This window comes from Athene cunicularia, assembly GCF_003259725.1.
Source record: "Athene cunicularia isolate RWA chromosome 13 unlocalized genomic scaffold, athCun1 chr13_part1, whole genome shotgun sequence".
NCBI lineage: Eukaryota > Metazoa > Chordata > Aves > Strigiformes > Strigidae > Athene > Athene cunicularia.
Genome location: NW_020799117.1, coordinates 3,267,899 through 3,286,437, shown reverse-complemented (window position 1 = coordinate 3,286,437; position 18,539 = coordinate 3,267,899). Strand labels below are relative to the sequence as shown.

The window sequence follows — 18,539 nt, the reverse complement described above, 5'->3', positions numbered from 1 at the left end:
GGTTTCTTGATGCAGTAACAGCAGCTGTGAAGTTAGGAAGAGTGGATCCTCTGCCAGGTACCTGAGCAGGACCGAGCCACTCGGCTTTTCTTATGAGCAACCCCTGCTCTGCCTAAGGACTTGACTGAAGCTGCAAATATCTCAAAACCTGGGTGTGCTAACGACAGAGCTGAGGCTGCTCATACAGGACCAATTAATGAGGGCAAAGCTGGCTGCGATTTGCTAGTGATACTATGGGCTCCCCAACACTGAGATTATGGGAACTCCAATACACAGGACACATATAATAAATAATTAGCCAAACTCTAAAAGCAGCCTCTACAACTTTTTCAACATCCCGGAGATCATTCTAACCAAATTTGGTTGTAAATACTGAGTACATCAGAAATCTTCTGCAACCAAGACCAGCCAACGTGGTGGCCAACTTCTGAGGTTGTTCGTGCTCCGTGCAAGCTTACTGAACTAAATTTTACTGCAGTCTTACTGAATCTGGCTGCTGCCCTCAGCCAGCAGGCTGTGAGACTTAGCACAACCTTCCCGTTCAGCAGTGCACGATCCCATCTGCTCAAGCACTTGATAGCATACGTTGTGCCACCCTTGAAAGACCTTTGTAACGGGGAGTAATGCTTCACGTAGGCACGCTTCAGCTTTCACCGACCTCACAAGGTGAATGTTTTATTGTGTTGTTATTCTTACCTGCGTAGCAGCAGCCACAACACAGCAACCCTTACCTAACAAGGACTGGAAAATCCCTCCACAGTCTGGCAAGGTTACACACCCACGTGTCTGTGCCAACAAATCTGCCCAGCAGACCATGCTAAGCACTAGTGCCAATGGTCAAATTCCAAGTCCAGGTACTTGCACTCAACCAAAATGCACTGATGGATTTTAAGAATGTGCAGTGATATAACAGCAGTGATGCAGGCGACGTTATGCTGTGATATTTAGACACACCTGGGAAAGGAGAGACAACCCAGGACCAGCATTTCTGAGAATTACACATTTGGACCAGGAAATCTGCTTTCCTCTGGCTCCACCTGCCCAGCTGGCTATGGTGGGAAAAATGCTGGAGAAATACTTTCTTTCAAATGTGGCTAGTCAAAGGAAGAGGAGTCAGGCTCAACACACCCATCGTGACCAAGACCTCCTCCTGCAGGGGTAAGTACAGGAGATGACAATGGTCATGCCATCACAGCACGAACATGAGTGATCTGAACCTTCTGGGTCTTCTGCAAATCAGACCCCCGCTCCACGGGGCACACTGCACTGTTCCTACCACATCTGACTCGCCCCACTCTTGTACCACATCCCAAAACCCCTGTGTGAGTGAGAAGCACCGAGATACACTCAAGATCCCGCGCTACGGCAATCTCTTCTGGAGAGCCTTAATGAAGATTTCTTCTTCAAGGCCTTCTGTTCCACATGATCACTTAAAAAGCCTGAAAGCCCATTCTGGGATGCCCACGCAAGGAGAAAAACAACAGCAATACTCACCCATCTCCTTGAGCTCCATATTAACAAGTTCCAACCAGCAAGCATCGAGCTCGTCCAGGTCATAGCGGCTCACTCCTTGCAAGTAAGTCCTTGTGGCTTCTGAAATCTCGGAGCCAGGCAGGCTACTCGGTGAAACCTGTGAAGGCGAGTTCTCCAGCTGGGGTATGATCCTGGAAGAAAAGAAGGAGAGGTTGAGGAAGAGCTACACCCTCTTGCCATGGAGGGTGCGGCCACACCATGTACAAACCTGATGCTAAGAACAAAAGCAAGCCCAGCAAAATCGAAGGGGTTTTGTGCACTCGGTGGTGTCTCCTGTGCCTTGGATGCTCTGAGGATCACAACTAGGACACAAGCACTTTCCCACAGGCTGCTGGTCTGGGCACCTTATGTGATGGTTTGCCCTGGGATGCATCAAAGCAAGCTGATTTTCAGAAAACGCTGAGCACAGCCCAGCTGCCAGCTCCCCTTCCCAGAGAAGTCTGTGCTTTTCCTAGTGTCCCAGAGAAAAGCAGCACAGGGAAGCAGGAGCATGGTGCAATGGCTCTGGCATCCCACGGCTGAGGGCCAGCCTGCAGCCCGCAGTGGCACAGCTCCTGCTCCCGCTGGGCTGGCTTCCTACACAGTGCCATGGCCACCCGCCCTGGACTGCCATCAGGAAGGGAACGAGCAGTCTGGGAATCAGGAATTTGTTTTTTGGCCTGTGCCTCCATCTGCCTCAGTGTATTCTTCCCTGCAGATGGGTCATGTAACACCAATCCCTTCAGAAATAAAACCGGTAGCAGTGCCGCACGCAGGCTTTACCACTGCATCTCATTCTTCCCTAACACCCACTGATGCTTTCTGGTACAAACCAGCCCATGCCCCGCACGGCTCCACGCGGCAGAGCAGCCCCGGGGAAGCACCGAGCGGGCGGCTCTGCGCAGGGCTCTCCGCAGGAACAGGCCTGCTCTTCAACAGTTCTCCAATTCCCCCTCACACCAGGAGAAATTAAACCACTTTTCCACTTTGCGTGGCTCTTTTTTTCCTCCCCACCTTGCCTCACCTCCCACGTGTTTGGATTCCGGAGACAAATAACTCGACCTGCAGCTACAGCTGCTGGTATCAACCTCATGTTGCTCCTCCTGACATTAGAAGGTTGTTTCTCCCCATGGGAGCTCACAAAGAGGCTCATGCAGGAGTACATCAGAACAGAAATAGCCTGTTTGGGAGAAATACACTGTCCTTCCTGTGAAACTGGGAAATCTGATGTGGAAAGCACACACGAACACAGTGTTATGAAGTGATGCTCTTGCCTGGGGCCTGTCGGTGAGGGGGGACCATGGCATCAACCCATCCCTGCTCCCTGGCCACGAAGGGGCATCCCACACCCCACAAAAGGCAGGACGCACCTGAGCCATGGGATTAAACACAGGGAGAGGGCTAAGGCAAGGGCTTCTGCTCACCACGCTGCCATCTCAGCCACGCTGCTGACCCCCAGCTCCTTCCACCCGCCTGGAAGGAGAGCAGCACGCTGGCACGGGGTCTGGCACCACCACGTGCTCTGCGCCCTGTGAATATGAGACTCTTGGCCCAGTGGATGAATTTAAGTGCAATGCTCTGTCCCAGTTACATTCGGAAACATGAGCTCAGGCAGCACTTTGTCCCCGCTGCGCCCTGCCCGAAGCGCTCGGCAGGACCAGAGGCGTCTGTCAAGTCCTTCTGGAGGTCTGAGGAAGCCCCAGTTCTGCCAGTGCTTCCCCTCTTGCCTGGCCCAGGACCTGACAGCAGGAAAAATGAGTTACAGTTTGGCACCCAGAAGTCGCCCAGCTCTGCTTGCTGCTGTCTTCTCAACGATGCAGGCAGTCTTGGCCAGGCTCTCCCCTTCCAGCCCCACAGCACCAAAGTCAACCGATGGGCTCCTGCTGAGCGACAGTGCCAGCACAGGTCTGTGGCAACCTTCCTTTACCTTCAGCGGTAGTTTGCCCACAGAAATTAGGTCTTTATATGAGAAAAATCCGGTACAGTGGATATGATGGTCCAAATACTGATAGTGACAGTGACTCCTCCAGCCACTAACTCCTCAGAAGCAATTACTGCTGATTTACTGCGGCACAACAGAGATCAGATCCTAGTCCTGGGCTGCTCAGACAAGACTCCTGACCCACTCCACACAGGTATCCACTCCCCAGAGCACTCTCTGGAGGCACAGTGACCCTGATTTAAAACATCCTCCAGCCAAGCCCCTGTGACCGAGCCCCACATTGCAGGAAGGCTGCCCACTGCCGTGGGATGCCTCTGGCGTGCCACAGCCTTTAGTGCCACGTTCACACCGTGCTGGGCAGCACTTTGGCAGCCTCAGCCAAGGAGAACGTCCCACTGTGGTCCGTGAGATTTGTTCTGAGCACTCTCTCTAGTCACAACCACAGGGATGGGGAGAGGGAGCTGCCTCATCTGCTGCAAACCCCCTGCACAGAAAGCAAACAGGCGCTCGCTGTCAGCTCTTCTGCCTTTTCTTGGCAACTCTGAGGCAACATGCATGACACTTGCCACACACACGTCAACAGTGTCGCGTGTAATGACATGCAAGCAGAGGACGAGCTGGAAATGAAAAGCAGCCTGTGGTGCCAGCTGACAGATCTCTGCGAAGTTGGGAGCTGGAGCTCGCTGCAGTATTTGCACAGCTCACATTTCCTCCCTGAAACACCACCTCCCTGCACAAATGTCAACACAGGAAGACACTGCAAAGAAACAAATAAGCAAACAGCAACCCGCTGCAGCACGTCATCCCCTCCCAAGCAGCCTCTCTGCCATCCAAAGCCTGAGGCTCCAGCCCTGCTCTGGACGCAGCACCAGCTGGGAAGCCCGCAGGTCCCTGCAAGACTTTTATCTGCCTTCCCTCCCAATATGTAAGTCAATGGCAGAGCATCGAGCGCCTCACGCTCGGAGATGTGTCTGGGGCAAAGCCATCGTGTCCATCACATAACCAGCTCAAACTTGGTACCAGACGCTCCAAGGTTTGTAAGCACCGAGGGAAGAAATCTGTGTGCAGCTGCCCCCAGGAACAGGACCCTACCCGCCCCACGGTCGGGAATGAAATCTGTAGCAGGGCAGGAAAATGAACCTCGAGTTTTTCCAGACCCCGACAAGTAGTTTAATTGCTGCCCTTGGCAGTCACAACCATCGGAGGCACTTCCAGAGCCACCAGTGGGAGAAGGAATTATTTGACTGCTCGGAGAGGGAAGCATCAAGGGGTTCCCCTTCTGCCTCTTTTGCCTTACTTTCCCCACCAGAAAATTGAAAATAAAGATGTGTCCCAATGCCCTAAGGATATCTCCAAATTTCAGACCAGGATCTGAAAACAGCCCCATGAAAAAACAGCTCTCAGTTCCCAGATTTTAAAACAAGCTCACTGTAATCTAGGACGGGGTTTAGGGATTCAGTAATGTCTGTATTTAATGCAGACAGCAGTAATAACACTGAAACTGGGATGCTCTGCTCAGGCTTCAAGACCGTCGCCTAAGGAACTCCCAACCTCCTAAAATATACAGGAGTCACTGTCACTGGTGTCACGCACGTTGGTACAAGGACTGAACTTCTCCATCCCACAAGCCCAGGTCCAGCTCAGCTTTGTGCAGCACCAGGCCCTTGGTGCATCAGCAGATGGACACAGCAGTCCTACAGGAGAAAGCTCAAAGCTGCTGAGAAAAAAAAAAAAAAAAAAAAATCCTCCAACTGCAACAAACATTCCTGTTGGAAAGAGCTGCCTGAGCCGGCACAGGGATGGCACTGAAAGCCTTCATGAGGCTGAGTTACGCTGGCCAAAGAGCCGGCTGCAAGAGGTGATGGTCTGACACAGGGCCAGCGGGAGAAAGGAGCCGCTATTTTTAGCCTGGCATAAAAGTGCAAAGATTAATATTCTGTGTACGTATCAAAGTGCAGAGATTAATGCTCTGTGTGCATATCAAAGGAGAGGCCCAAACAGGTCATTTACTGCACTGACAGCCACCGAGATGCACTTAGTCCGATAAGGATACTGATGGTGACTGGAGAAATCTCTCTGGGTTATCTGTAATGTGGTTCATACGATACCGCCGGCCGAGAGCCGAGCCCGGGCCAGCCCGCCCCGACACGTGTGTGCACCCTCCGCCCCGCTTCACGGCGGCTCTCTCGTGGGAAAACATTTTAACTGAACCTGATGCTCAGAGATGGGAGATGAGTGACTCTCCCCGGTCATGCAGCCGCCCGCCAAACCCCCCGAAACCTGGATGTGTGTTTAGACCCTCAGGTCCTGGCTTCGCGCAGACCATGGTGATGTGGAGATCACAGGGAGCTTCACGGGGTCACTGATGACAACAGCATCGCCGGCACAAAAGCTCCATGTTCAGCCCTTCCTAACTTTGCTTTCGTTGAACAGGAACTGGAATTTACAGAGCGACTCCTTGCTTCTCACCACGTCACCGATGATGAAGATCAAGTTAATTAAGATACAAAGACCTATCGGTGTGCTCCACACGCTCGCTGGCGCTCAGTCAAAAGGTCTGAAACGTGCCAACGCAGCGATGGCAGGTGCCTCCCCCGTCTGGAAACACACGTATCGGGAGGGTTGATCAAGTGCTGCAGCCCTTGGCTACCACAGCACCGCGCTGCCTGCACAGCTCCTGCCTCACTGCAGTTTGTTTCCATTCCATTAGTCCGATAAGGAATAATTATTAATATGAAACGTGCCTTCTTAAGAGAAACACTAAACTTTACTTTTGAGGTTTCTTCTTCATGGGCAGGACCCCATGTCCCTGTGCCCATCTGGCAGCATGTGCTGAGTTAATTCAGACTTAGGGATGCTCGGACACGTTCAGTCCATATTCTCATCATTTCAAGTATCGGGAGGAGGTCAGAAATGAAGAAACGGCACAAGGAAGGCACCTGAGAGTGAACTTCTAACCCCAAGCCTGTTGTCCATAACCAAGGGAAAAGACGAAAAAGGAAAGACATCCCAAGCGGTCTGCAGCCCACCGAGCCCCTCAGCATGAATCCTCCGAGGCCGATGCAGGGATGGAGGAGGGAAGTGCATCAGCTGGAGCCTCCCCAGGTGATGCCCACGCCGGGGTGACATGGTGCCCCTCAGTCCCAGGAAGACAAAAGCTGCTATCGAGACCTTACCCACACATTACACACACCCAGCAATGGCCATACCTGATGTAGGGTACCTACTCAGACAGTAAAAACTGCAGGTTCAGGATCTGGCTCCTCCTACACTCATTTTCTACTGACATTAATTTTATGACTCTAGCATAGTTAAGCCTGAATTGCACTGGTGAGACTCCAGCGCCAGGTCTGCACCTCAGCAGGGAGAGCGGTGCCTTTCGCTGGGACACTCTGCCCTTCAAGCTGTGACTCGAATGGTGCTGATATGTGCTGCCCAACAGTGCCTCAGAAATAACTGCAAAATTATTTTGTGGTACACTGAGTAGCTTGTATAACTCTACAAAGTCCCACTGGAAGCCTGGTCCAGATCAAACCCCTGACTCACCCGCAGCACTTATTTAAACAGGAGGTTTTTGTGACTGGCAAACAATTCAGCAAACCTTACAAAAGGCTGTGCCTGCTCCTACGAGTGTCCCTCCAGCCCCAAGGGGTGTGGGAGGCTGCCAGAGCCTGGGGTTCACACAGGAGACACCCCGAGCCAAGCAGGACGCGATGCCTGGGGGTGAGCAGCCTCCCGTGAATTCCTGGATTTGCTTTAGTGGATAAAATCATGTTCCTAAAAAGCAACCCGTTCCTCCCTGACACATGCTAACACACCTCCAAAGTGCTTCTCGGTGTTCAGATATAAAGATCAATGAATGCAGAGACAGCTGCCTTGGGCTAGGAGAAACAGCGGAAGGAAGAGATCCTAGAATTTAATACAAGAGAGTATTCCTTTGGAAAAACCCAAGCCCTGATTTACAGCAATATAGAAAACAGCCCATGCTGTGCAGCCCTCCTCATCTACAATAACACCAAGAAAATTGGAGCCCAGAAAGCTGTAAGCTTTGTGCTTCCAGACACACTGCAGTGGAGACACAGCTAGAAAATGGAAAAAAACCACCAAAGCTGCCCTCACCAGCATCTCCTGCCCATCTCCCACTGGGCTCCAAGAGCTGGGGCTGGCAGGGATGTCACCAGGGCTTCGCTTTCACGCAGGAACAGGGCTTAACCCCTGTGGAAACATTCACATTTCAAAACAGCTGCTTAGTGGAAAAAGAAAAACCCAGGCTGGGTGATGAGGATGTCCGCACACGTGCCACCAACTCACAAATCTGTGATGAATCTTGCATTATGTACGAATATTCTCCACGTCCCAGGTTCAGGCATCAGTGATCCCACAGGTATCAACCCTTCCCTCTTATTTCTAGCTTTCCTCTCCTATTCCAGCCTCAGGCGTGATGGGGAAGATACAGGATTTCCTACCTGCTTCAGGATGGCAAGACACCACCCCTGGTGTGGGATGTGGGTGGTAAGGGATGCCCACCCTTGTTGCCGGGCAGTAGTTGCCCAGAGGAGTCTGGCAATATGCAGGTACATGCTTGATGAGCCGGTTTTCTAAAGATCGGCAAAAATACCTGTTCCTCACCCTTGGTGAGAGCCCGTGGCATGGCTGTGCTGTGCCCCAGCATCTGCCTCGGCTTGGGAGAGCGCCCACACCCCCTCCTGCTGATGGCATCAACGCAGCCGCCCAGGTGCTCCATTGATTTTTCTTTTCTTGTAGAGAAAGGAAGAGTCAAGCTCTTAATTACTTCAATTACCAGGTTTCCCATTTCCCTTTATCCATATCAAAGGGCTTCTGTTGGCTTGCTTAGAAAACATCCTCCTTTTGAAAAAAAAGCAGCAGTAGTCAGGTAAACAGCAAAAGCAGCGCTAGGAAATTCATTACTGGGGCATTTGTGAGGCTGAGATCTCGTCAGCCCAGCTCGTTCGCACCGACCCATCGGGGCCAACTCCTGCACGAGCAGAACTCCATAGCACAAGAGGAATTTCATGCTTCTTTTGACGGTTTTCCCCATTCCCCTGAGTTTTGATGCTTTAGTTATTCATCCCTAGACTCGATTCAAAGAGGGCAAGACACGCTCAGCCCCAGGCTGTATCAGTCCTGGCGTGTTCCAAATAAATGGTTGATGGTGACACACGAGCATCCCTGCAGCCAGGGACCCTGTGCAGGGCATGACCAACCAACCCAACCAAACTGGGTCTGCAGGAAAAGCAAGAACATGCTCCAAAAAGCCCTAAACCACCTCTCTCAACCTAAATTAGAGCAAAAGCATCTTAGGTAACAAGCAACATGTTATGAGACACACGGACAAAGCAAGATCCTGAGTTTCCAAGGCTCTGTGATGGGCAGGGGGTGTTGAGAGAAGAGAAAGGATCGCACATGAGCCTGGGTTGGGGATAGAAAGCCTGGGTGGGGACATATCCCAACAGGGAACGTCTCAAAGGCACCAAACTGGGCAGGTGGCAGAGGAGAAATAACGCCAGAGCAGGAAATGAAAACACTACTGAAACAAGTGGCATGGCTGAAAGTTCATTAGTACAACCTCAGTGCATTACAGAGAATCGTTACCCTATTACAGCAATGCAGGGATTTTCTTCATCTCAAAAAATACCTTAAAAAAATTCAAGCTGAAACCTCTTGGCTGGACCCTGAAGTTTTACTCGGGTAAAAAGTCTGCTTTTACTGGAAGTTAAAAAGAAACAGGGCACAGCAATCACCACGCTCCCCAAATGATGCTGTTCTTGGGGGAAAAAACCACGGTCCTGGGCAACAGCTTCTCGGGAGCGTCACCCAACAGCTCAGAGAGCTCTGCGAGCGCTCAGCACCATCCCCACCACCCCCCAAGTGACTCCCAAAGCCCTGCTCGTCCCCCCAGCCCCCAGAGCTGAGGACGTGGTGCTGGGAGGGATGGACCTGCCCGGCTCCGCAGCGGCACAGCAGCCCCACCTGTCCCAGAGCACCCAAACACAGCAGCCCCACAACCATGAGACAAATCATTCCCTGCTGATCCAGAGCAGGCGGCTGGTGAGTTTAACTGGTTACCCTCCTTAAGCCAGAGCACTCCAGCAAGGCAGCTTCCCAGCAGCACCCCACTACCACCCTAACGACCTGGGACACCCTCCATGACTTGTTTTCCAAGCAGGGCTCGGATGGTGGGACCACACACGTGCCCATCCATGGCTTTGGCCGGTGAGGTGCCACCACCGAGATGCTGCAGCTCCCCCTGCACCGTCACGGCAAAGCACCACAGAGGCGAAGCCTCCGCCGAGCGCCTAACCACTTGCAGAAGCTCAATTACGCTGAAGGAGCATTTACTCCTTTGTTTATCCAGCCAGCCAGAGACACGACATTTTTTTTTTAAAAAAATAAATATCTGTATCAATCAAGGGCTCATTTAAATGGAGGGCTGGAAATTGGGATCAGCCTGAAAAGCACAACAAACCTGAGGCCATTAGTCTGAAAGTGGGTCTCAAGAGCACTTGAGGAAAAGGAGTAAGTGGACCCCAACACTCTTGAGGATCACATCTATCCCTGGAGAAGATTATGCGGTAATAAAATATACTCAGCAAATTCCCATGGTTAATCATCTCTGTAAACTGAATGCTTCACTTGGCTGAAGGGAGAAGGCATTTTTTTTTTTGCTACATGCTCCCTTTTAATATACTAGATAGAAATAACTAATCCTGTGTAGTGTCTCTCTTCTGAAAACACTTGATTTTAGTACAATGAAGGCTTTAGTCAGTCATCTTTTCTTTACCCACGTTGCAGTCTATATTAGTCTTGTCCAGCGTCCATAAATAAATCAGCTTAGGAAAATCAGTATAAAGATAATTCTGCCAGCAACCTTCAGCGGATGCTGATACTGTTCTTACTGCCAGCTCCTCTCACAGGGGGAATTCTCCTGTGGCACACGACAACTTTAAAAAGGCAATTTAAAAGGATAATTTTCATTTTCTGTTTATTAAAAAGGTATCTAGCAGGCCATTTGGACCAGATGCCCAACCTTCTTACAAACTTAAGCTAACAGATTTTATAGATCTTATTGCTTCTTAGTAGTGGAGCAGAATTGAAGATGTTAGAAAAAGAGCCTGGTGACATAAGGGCAAAAGACAGGGTTTCAGACAGTGGTAGATGGTCACAGTAATGAGCACACACAAGATTTTGTGACCTTCAGTGTACCCAGGCCCAGATTTACTGACCATGTTACACCTAATTATTCCACTTTTATGGCTTCTAGTAAAGTCTGTAAAACCACGAGCCAAAAACTATACTCCTAAAGCTGGGTTCAAAGAAGAAAGGGAAAGCCAAGAAGATATTAAATAGGTTAAGTTTTAAATTAACTGGCTTGACGTTTAGACCTGCATGCAAGCTGGCTGGACTGGCTGGATGAGATTAAAAGCATCTTTAGGTCCTGGTGCTAATGGTCGCCTCTGCCCTTCGCTGCTCCCCTCCTCGACTGACAATGCTCCAGGTGACACTGGGAGCACCCCGGTCCCCAGTGCAGGGTCCTCGAGAGCGCAGAGACCTGTGGGCACGTTGCTGTCACCCCTGGCAAAAGTCAGTGGCAGGAGACCTGAAACCAGACCCCTAGGAGGGACCACTGGTACCCAGCATCTGCAAATGCATCGTCCTGAGTAATGGAGCAGAGAAAGGACTGGAGGTGGCTGGTCCTGGGGAGGACAGAGGTGACACACTGCATCTCAAGAGGCCACCGTCACCAAACCCTTTTACTTTAAAACAAGAACCTCAACAGAATTAAAGCTGGCACTGCTGGGACCGTTTTGTGCAGAAAAGTAAGAATTTGCAGTATATCCTTATTGGAGCCAAAACCCCTCAAGATTTGGCAGCAGCCTCTGCAAATCCACAAAAATTCCTATGTACAGAGCGGTCACAGGCGCAGGGCTCAGCCCGGGGTTCAAAGGTATGTCTGGGAAATCTGCTGGCCCAGTCTGCCACCCTGCTTTGTGCGGTTTGTAGGCTATCCTCATGTCAGGGGCTGTAACAAGCACAATTCTAGCAAAAATAGTTGATGGAGGCAACACAACATCAACCCTTCCCGTGTACATCCATGCTCAAGCAAGCAGCTGGGTGTAACCGTGAGGTTCATCACCACTGCTGATGTGGGCGATGGATGGCTGGGCTGGCACTACTCTCTGGTGTAATCTAAACCTTCAGTAAACTGCTTGGTTTACCTACACAGGCAGTAAACACTTGGTTCAGCTCTGAAGCTCTCATTTGGCTTCTTGCTGCTGGTTTGGAAAAACAAAGCAGCTGGATTTGGCCCCAGGAGGATCCACCGAGCTCCTGTAACAGGAGCACCCGTGCCCAAAAGGCATCTCCTGACTGTACAGACATCGGTGGCCAATGCTCAGCCCTGTGAAGGTCCCTCTGCGTTACCCAAGTGGCACTCGGGATACTCGGGATGCTCAGGAAGGGGTTAACGCTGCTTGCAGCACTGTCCTGCCCTCCGGGTACCAGCAGCCAGTGAGTGTGGCTCCGGTAATGCTGGGTGGCTTCCCAGGCTGCACACCCCATCCCTCCTGCGCTGGAGATGTGTCAGGGACCCCGGGACGCATCAGGGACCCCGGGATGTGTCAGGGATCCTGGCACCCTCTGCCAGGCAGGGACCAGCCCAGGACGCCGCAGCTCAGCTACACCTGCCATCCCTTTAGCTGTTGTTTTTCCCAGCAGAACCCCAGACACTCAGTGCTATCCAGTGAATATTAGAAACGATCATTACCAGCTTTTAAAACACCCCCAGTGATGGGGAGCGTACAGCGATCGGCGCCACGCAGCGCTGCAGGGCTCCGGCACAGCTGAGGGGCTCTGGCTCGGCTGAGAAACTCCTTCTGGCTCCGGGACCAGCCAGGATCTCATTGTTTGGGTCTGGAAATCCCCCTGTGACAATCCCCGTTCCTGTGCAAAAAATGTTAAGGACAGGGTAAGGTGGTCCCTTGCATGCTGCTGGTGGTTGAGGATTTACAGAGGCAGGTTCTGGAAGTTCTACAGAAATGCAGCTGAAGGTCCAAATTGCAATTAACAGGTGTAATAAGAAGAATGTTCTGTTTTCCTCTCTCCATCTAAAAATCTCCTTCAGTAACAGCTTGTAACCAGAATGGGTCCTTCCAGGCCTCTGGAATAATGTAATCCTCTAAGGAGAAAGTGATTCACTCTTCTTTGATGTGATAAAAAGAGGAAAACAAGTGAACAGGAGGCACTAAACAGCCATCTTGTTAAACCCAGACAGCTTTTCCAATTTCGTTCCTGAGCTGTTTATCACCATATAAAAAGCCTGATACTCAGCAGACTAGATAAAGACCAGAGTGTTGATGTCCCTGTCTTTCTCACGTTTATATTCCGGCCGAAATCTCACCGAGATTTAGCTCAACAAATGAATTATTTAAGTCTCCACTCTGATTCAGAGCCCAGAAAATCGTTTCGATGTAGACCGGAGAAGGGACCTGGTAAAAGAGGTGTCGAGGTGCAGCACTGGGATGTTGCAGAGCAGCACCTGCCTTCCCGAGGCGGAGGAGAGGACGGGCACCGTTTCACAGCGGGGTTCATCTGCACAACTTCTGCGCAGAAGAAAACCACGGCTGCACGGACAGACGGCGATGGCCAGGCAGCGGTTTGCTGGTGGGCTGGCTGGAACAACAAAACGCAGATGTTTTTCTGGTTGACTAGACAAAAGCAGTGTCTGGGCTGAGAGCAAAACACACACATCATTTTTGATGCTGTGCAAGGAGCATCTTCATATTTCTTTTCTCCTTTTCTCTCTGTTTCATTCAGCCTTAGCAGCGGTGTCGAGGGCAGCAGGAGGGGGCTCTGACCCACTGCTGGGAGGAGGCACAGCCGGCTCTGCTCTTCTGGCTCCCAAATCCAGTGAAACACAGCAGCCCCCGAGCCCAGGGTAGCTGCAGAGGACGCTCAGGCAGCATCTGCTCCCTGGGGGCAAGCGGGGCAGAGCCAAGCACCAGTGCCAGCACCCATGGGTGCTTCCCTCCTCCTTCTCCCAGAGCACCACAGACCTACCCGGTGGCACTTCAGGGACCCATGCTGCATGCCAGCCTTCTCCAAACCCAGCCAGCAGGCTGCTGGTATTCTGCTCATTTCCATTTAAGCAATATATACCTTGGAACTGCTGCTCAGGAAGCCAGGGACACTTGGACTTATGTTTTGTGGATATAAAAAGACAAAAAAATGTTGCTTCTTCATGTAACTTAAGCCAAGCTACTAACGTTAAAGCATCTGGAATTCATTATCTCAGCCAGATAATGTTTCCACTATTATTTCAGTAACGCAAACAGCTCCACTCGTATTTGTATCCACCTACTAAAGGGGAGCAGGGACAGTGGCTGTGAGCAATGTTAGCAGCTCTACACCTGCCGTGGTGAGAGCAGGGGCTGGGAGCACGAGCCAAAGCAGATGTGGAATTAGCCAAATCCCCCAGACCCCGCTGCTAATGGAGCTGAGCATTGCAAAGCTCCAAATACAGATGAGGCCACAAGGATGACTATTCCTGTGAGCAGCATGGTGCCATCGCACGCATCTCCTTAGAGAAAACCAACCCCATGAAAGCAAACCTTTGAGCAATTTGAAAAGGCAGCATCCAGCCTTTTTTTTTAATGCGTTTTGAATCACTGCACTAACTCTGAACCCTGAAACACATGAGAACAGCTCTGACACTGAGTCACTTCAAGCAGTGCACAGCCCATCCCATAAAACCAGGAGGGATCTGTCTGCCTTTTGCACCTCCACGTACTACTACAGAGCTACAGAACTTGCCTTGGTGCATCTTCCAAATCTCCTTCATGTGCACTGAAAAAAAATCACCTACTGGCTCTTCTCCACCTCACCAAGGCCCTGGGAACATGGTGGAGCTGACTTCCCAGCAATGCAGCCTTCCCCTCAATTCCACAGGACTATCCACAGCAGCACCAAGAACTGAGCAGCTCTTCCCACTGCTGGACTTGTCCTGGTCCTCTCATCGCTCTGAAAAGCACTTAAGAGTAATAGTTTCTTGTATTGTTCAACGGGGACACAAGGTGCACTAAATCACTAAGAGGTGATTTAATTACTGCTGCGGTCGCAAGCAGCAGCCATCAGATCTGCCGGGGTTTGCCTGTCTATACACCAAATTCGTGGCTCTGGGTGCAGAGTGGAGGTGATGGAGCGAGATGCGGAGGCTCCTGAGGCTGTACCAAACCCGAGTCTGTCCCAGGAGCCATAAACTTCGTTACAGAGCAGCGGGAAGTCGAGCCTGCTCGCTCTGTACATTTACTGCTGAAATACACTTGACTTTCTGTGTGCCTGATCCAGTATAAACCACAGGCATCCACTGGGAGGATTAGCAAACATTCAAAATAAAAGTCCAAGTGGCTCAGTCCTAGGTAAGAACAGGCTGGATTAACACGTTTCCCGTAGCAAACTAATAAAGGTGAGGACTTGCTGAAAGCCCACACGAGAACTTGTCAGGCAGATTGTAAAACAGAAATGATTACAAGTAACGGAGTAAATCAGGCTCACTCCTTAGCAAAGCACTCACAGGCACTGGGCATGAACTAACAACCCTCTGCAGCACCGATACGCCCCTTTGCACTGCCCAGACCCTCCGAACCACTGAGCTGCTGCTGCTGCCGTGGAGGCGACTCGCCCCATCCTAAATCAGGTATCGAAAAGACCAGCAGGACAGACCACGCTGCAAACAAGCCCCCCGTCCCCGCTGCCTGCAGGGACAAGGGCTGCCTGAGCAGACCCGACTGGAAACCTCCCTTTCCCAGTTGCAGAGGGAACTCACTGATGTTACATCAGTGGTTTGGTTTTTTTTACTGCTGTCCTGGGTCAGTGCCACCAGCCAGCCCATCCCCGCCACAGCCAGACATCCCCATGGGGAGCGTGGAGCGTGCAGGCAGCAAGCTTCCCTCTCCCCGTGCTCCCATGTCCCAGGGCTTGTGATCTAAACATTTAGGCCTAGGGCAGTTGGGATTTTTATTTCTTTTGATCAGAGCAGAGTCTCAGATCTTGAAAGGGAAGCGTACATGTATTTCTGAAGCATACCAGAATCCAAGCATATTTAAGAGCAGGCAGCCACAGAATGGGGATAACTGACCCAAGAAATAGCCCTTTGTAAAATCGCCAGCGTGCCACCTGCAAGCCCCAAACTCACAGGTTTTTCATGATGAGAGGGAGGGATGGGAAAGAAAAAAAAAAAAAAAAAAAAAAGATCACGTTAAAAAGAAAAAAATTGCTCTGCTCCAAAATATAAACAAACTGCTGCAGAATCCTGCCTGCTCCTTCTGCAGCAAAACCCAAGGGAAGCTGCTGATGAGTCAACAGCCAGCCTGCGTCGCCGACTGAGGAAAGGAAGTCCAATCTCAGCACTCGAGAACAAAGTGTGCTGGTTCATACAGTACACGCTGAGAGCGAAGCCTCGGAAAGCCCTCCCCGGGCTGCAAGGATAGAGCCTGGCCGCCGCCCAGGGCTCCCGCTGCATGCCCAGAGGATGAGGGAGAGGTGAAGTCCGGGCGATGCTGGGACACGTGCACCGTGCTGCCCCGCTGTCGGGCCAGCCCGGCCGCAGCTTCTCGGCACTACCACGCTCGGCACCGTGGCAGAGGCACGGTGCTATTTTCTCCCTTTGCTGGAATGGCTCCCTCCCTGTGCTGGGGGTTCTGGATGCAGTATCCAGCCCTGCTGATGAGGTGTTCACTCACTGGGAGCAGAAGGGAAGGGCAGGGACATGCCCCAGCCCTACACCCCTTGCTGGTGCACCAGTTAACTCTCCTCCCCACCTCAGTGCACTCATCTCCAACTCTGCTCCCCGCAAGCAGACCCTTTCTGCCGCCTCCTCGTGCTCCCTTCTGCAATGAGGTATCACAAAACCATGACATGAACATCCATGCCAATCACTCTGCAGCCTCTCCGAGAACTGCTGGGCCTCCTGGAGATGCTGGTGCAGCTCCTCACGGGACTGAAGTCCACTAAAGAGCAACAGAGCTCCGAGGAGATGAACACCGGGCAGCTCCACGTCGCAACCACAGCCAGCCCCACACCTGCACCAGCTCGACGCACGCCCAGCAGCACAGCAAGGAGCTGCTTTACCTGCATGTGTGTGGCCAGAAGAAGGAGAAGAAGAGGAGAAGGGCCAGAGGGGACCCGATAGGGCAGGACAGGCCAGGGACACAAACACCAAAGCCAACGTGGCAGACGGCGTTTGCGCTGGTGCCGACGCCATCGCCGAGTTGGTACTCGCAGAGGTTGTGCCTTCCTGTTGCCACAGCACTTTCTGTTTTCTGTTAAAACAGGGCCACAGTAAAGATGCAAGTATAGATCTGCAACGCCAAGAATATCTGGGAAGCTTGCCAGCAAGAAGCAGCCTTCCTGCTCGTCCTCCCGCTGTGTGCAAATTCACAGGAAACAGAATCTACAGCACATACTAATGTGGCTTAACGCGAGATCCAAGAGCCACCTCTAGATCCTGCCTGCATCCCTGTCAGCCTGGGGAAAGAGCCGCATGCCAGAAATGTTAAATCATTAAATAAAGGAGGAATTAAAACCCGTACAGGTGCGTAAAACCCCACATAGGTGCCGCTGCTTTACGGAGTGATACTCTCTGCTGAGCAAGCTCAGCGTGCCCCCACACACGGCACCGGCACCACTGCCAGCGCGTAAGGACAAGCCCGGGTCGGGTCCCCACATACCCGCTCTGCAAAAAGGGCTTCACAGCCTCCTACGAGCACCCGTTGCAAACCAGCAAGGCCCACTTTCCTCCTGGGTGCATCACAGTGTGACTCTGGGAAAGCAAAGCTCACCTAAAGCTTCTCTTTTCCATTTATGACAGGAGTGGTACCCGCAGCTCCAAGACTGCTGCAGTAACTGCTACCTTATCTTGCATAATACTTAAACTCAAGCCATGCTGAGATGCTCCAACATTGCATCCAGCACCCAGCGATGTCCCCACAGCAGGCTGGGATCTCATACCTGCCTCTACCACTGACTCACAGTGGAAATGTCTGTGCCTCAGTTTACCTATTTGTAAAATAACTGCAGAGGTCACATGGGAGCTGTAAGGCTCATCTCCAGTTCTAGAAATCCTGTGGAGACCCTTCAGCCTCGGGCTGTAGCAGAGGTGGGATGTACTGTCATCCCCAGGATGTGCTGTCACCATGGGGATGTGGTGCCACACCCCGCCCCCCGACATCCCAGGGTGGGTGACCTGGAGATGCGCGGCCAGCCTGCCGCTCCCTGCCCGTCAGAAGGGAAACTCGCCTCAACTCCTCGTTCCGCTGCTCTCAGCCAACTGCAAGCAGCTTTTCTCACCACGCTGGAGCCCTTCGAGCTCTGGGCAATTCTCAGGCGTGTTACTGTACGAAATAAACCCCTTTTCAGTAGCGATGAGCCAGAAACGATTGTGGAGAGGAAACAGCTGATCTCCTGCGCTGCCTGATAACCCTGGCATGCGGGTGGCCATCGGCAGCATCCCAGCCTCCTGGGACACCGAGCCAAGAGATGCTGCACCTCTTCCCCCACTGCTTTCCTCGCTACTGCACTGCGATTTGTGCTAACCTAGAAAGGACCCCCGAGTTTAAGGTGGCTCTCAGCAGAGGCATTTTGAGACGGCTGCTTTCTGGGGAAAGCATTCCTTAAAATACAGCTCTTTCCCTCAGCCTCACCCCCAGCTTCTGACATTTTAGAGCTCCAGAAAAATAAAATGTTTCCAAAAAATCTAATTTTCAGCTTTGGAGGCACAAAACCTAGAGGCAGGGTGAGGGTAGGAAGAACTGGTTTCCAAGCGCCCAGGCGGGAGATGAAAAGAGCAGCAGCGGCTGCGTACAAGGCACCTTTCGGAGGGCGAGATCCATCTCTGGAGTGGGAAGTGACTCTCGCACCCTCTGCGGCAAAAATCTGCTCGCTGCCGATCGCTCAGCCCCAGGACCAGACCCCCGGGGTCACAGGATGATGGGCTGAGGATTATTTTGCAGGCAGTGCTTGTCTGCTCTCCAGCTCCTGGGGCTCTCTCTAGTGGCTTCCCCCCCCCCCC

General features: G+C 51.8%; 1 protein-coding gene across 3 annotated transcripts in view; it reads right to left on the bottom strand.

Moving 5' to 3' along the window:
* JADE2 (jade family PHD finger 2) overlaps positions 1–18,539 on the bottom strand; it is a 78,434-nt gene that overhangs the window by 37,213 nt on the left and 22,682 nt on the right. For all 3 annotated transcript variants that reach the window (XM_026857980.1, XM_026857978.1, XM_026857979.1), the window contains one exon: positions 1,495–1,664. In XM_026857980.1, coding sequence (XP_026713781.1) covers positions 1,495–1,664 — 170 coding nt within the window. The remainder of the gene's footprint in view (positions 1–1,494; positions 1,665–18,539) is intronic.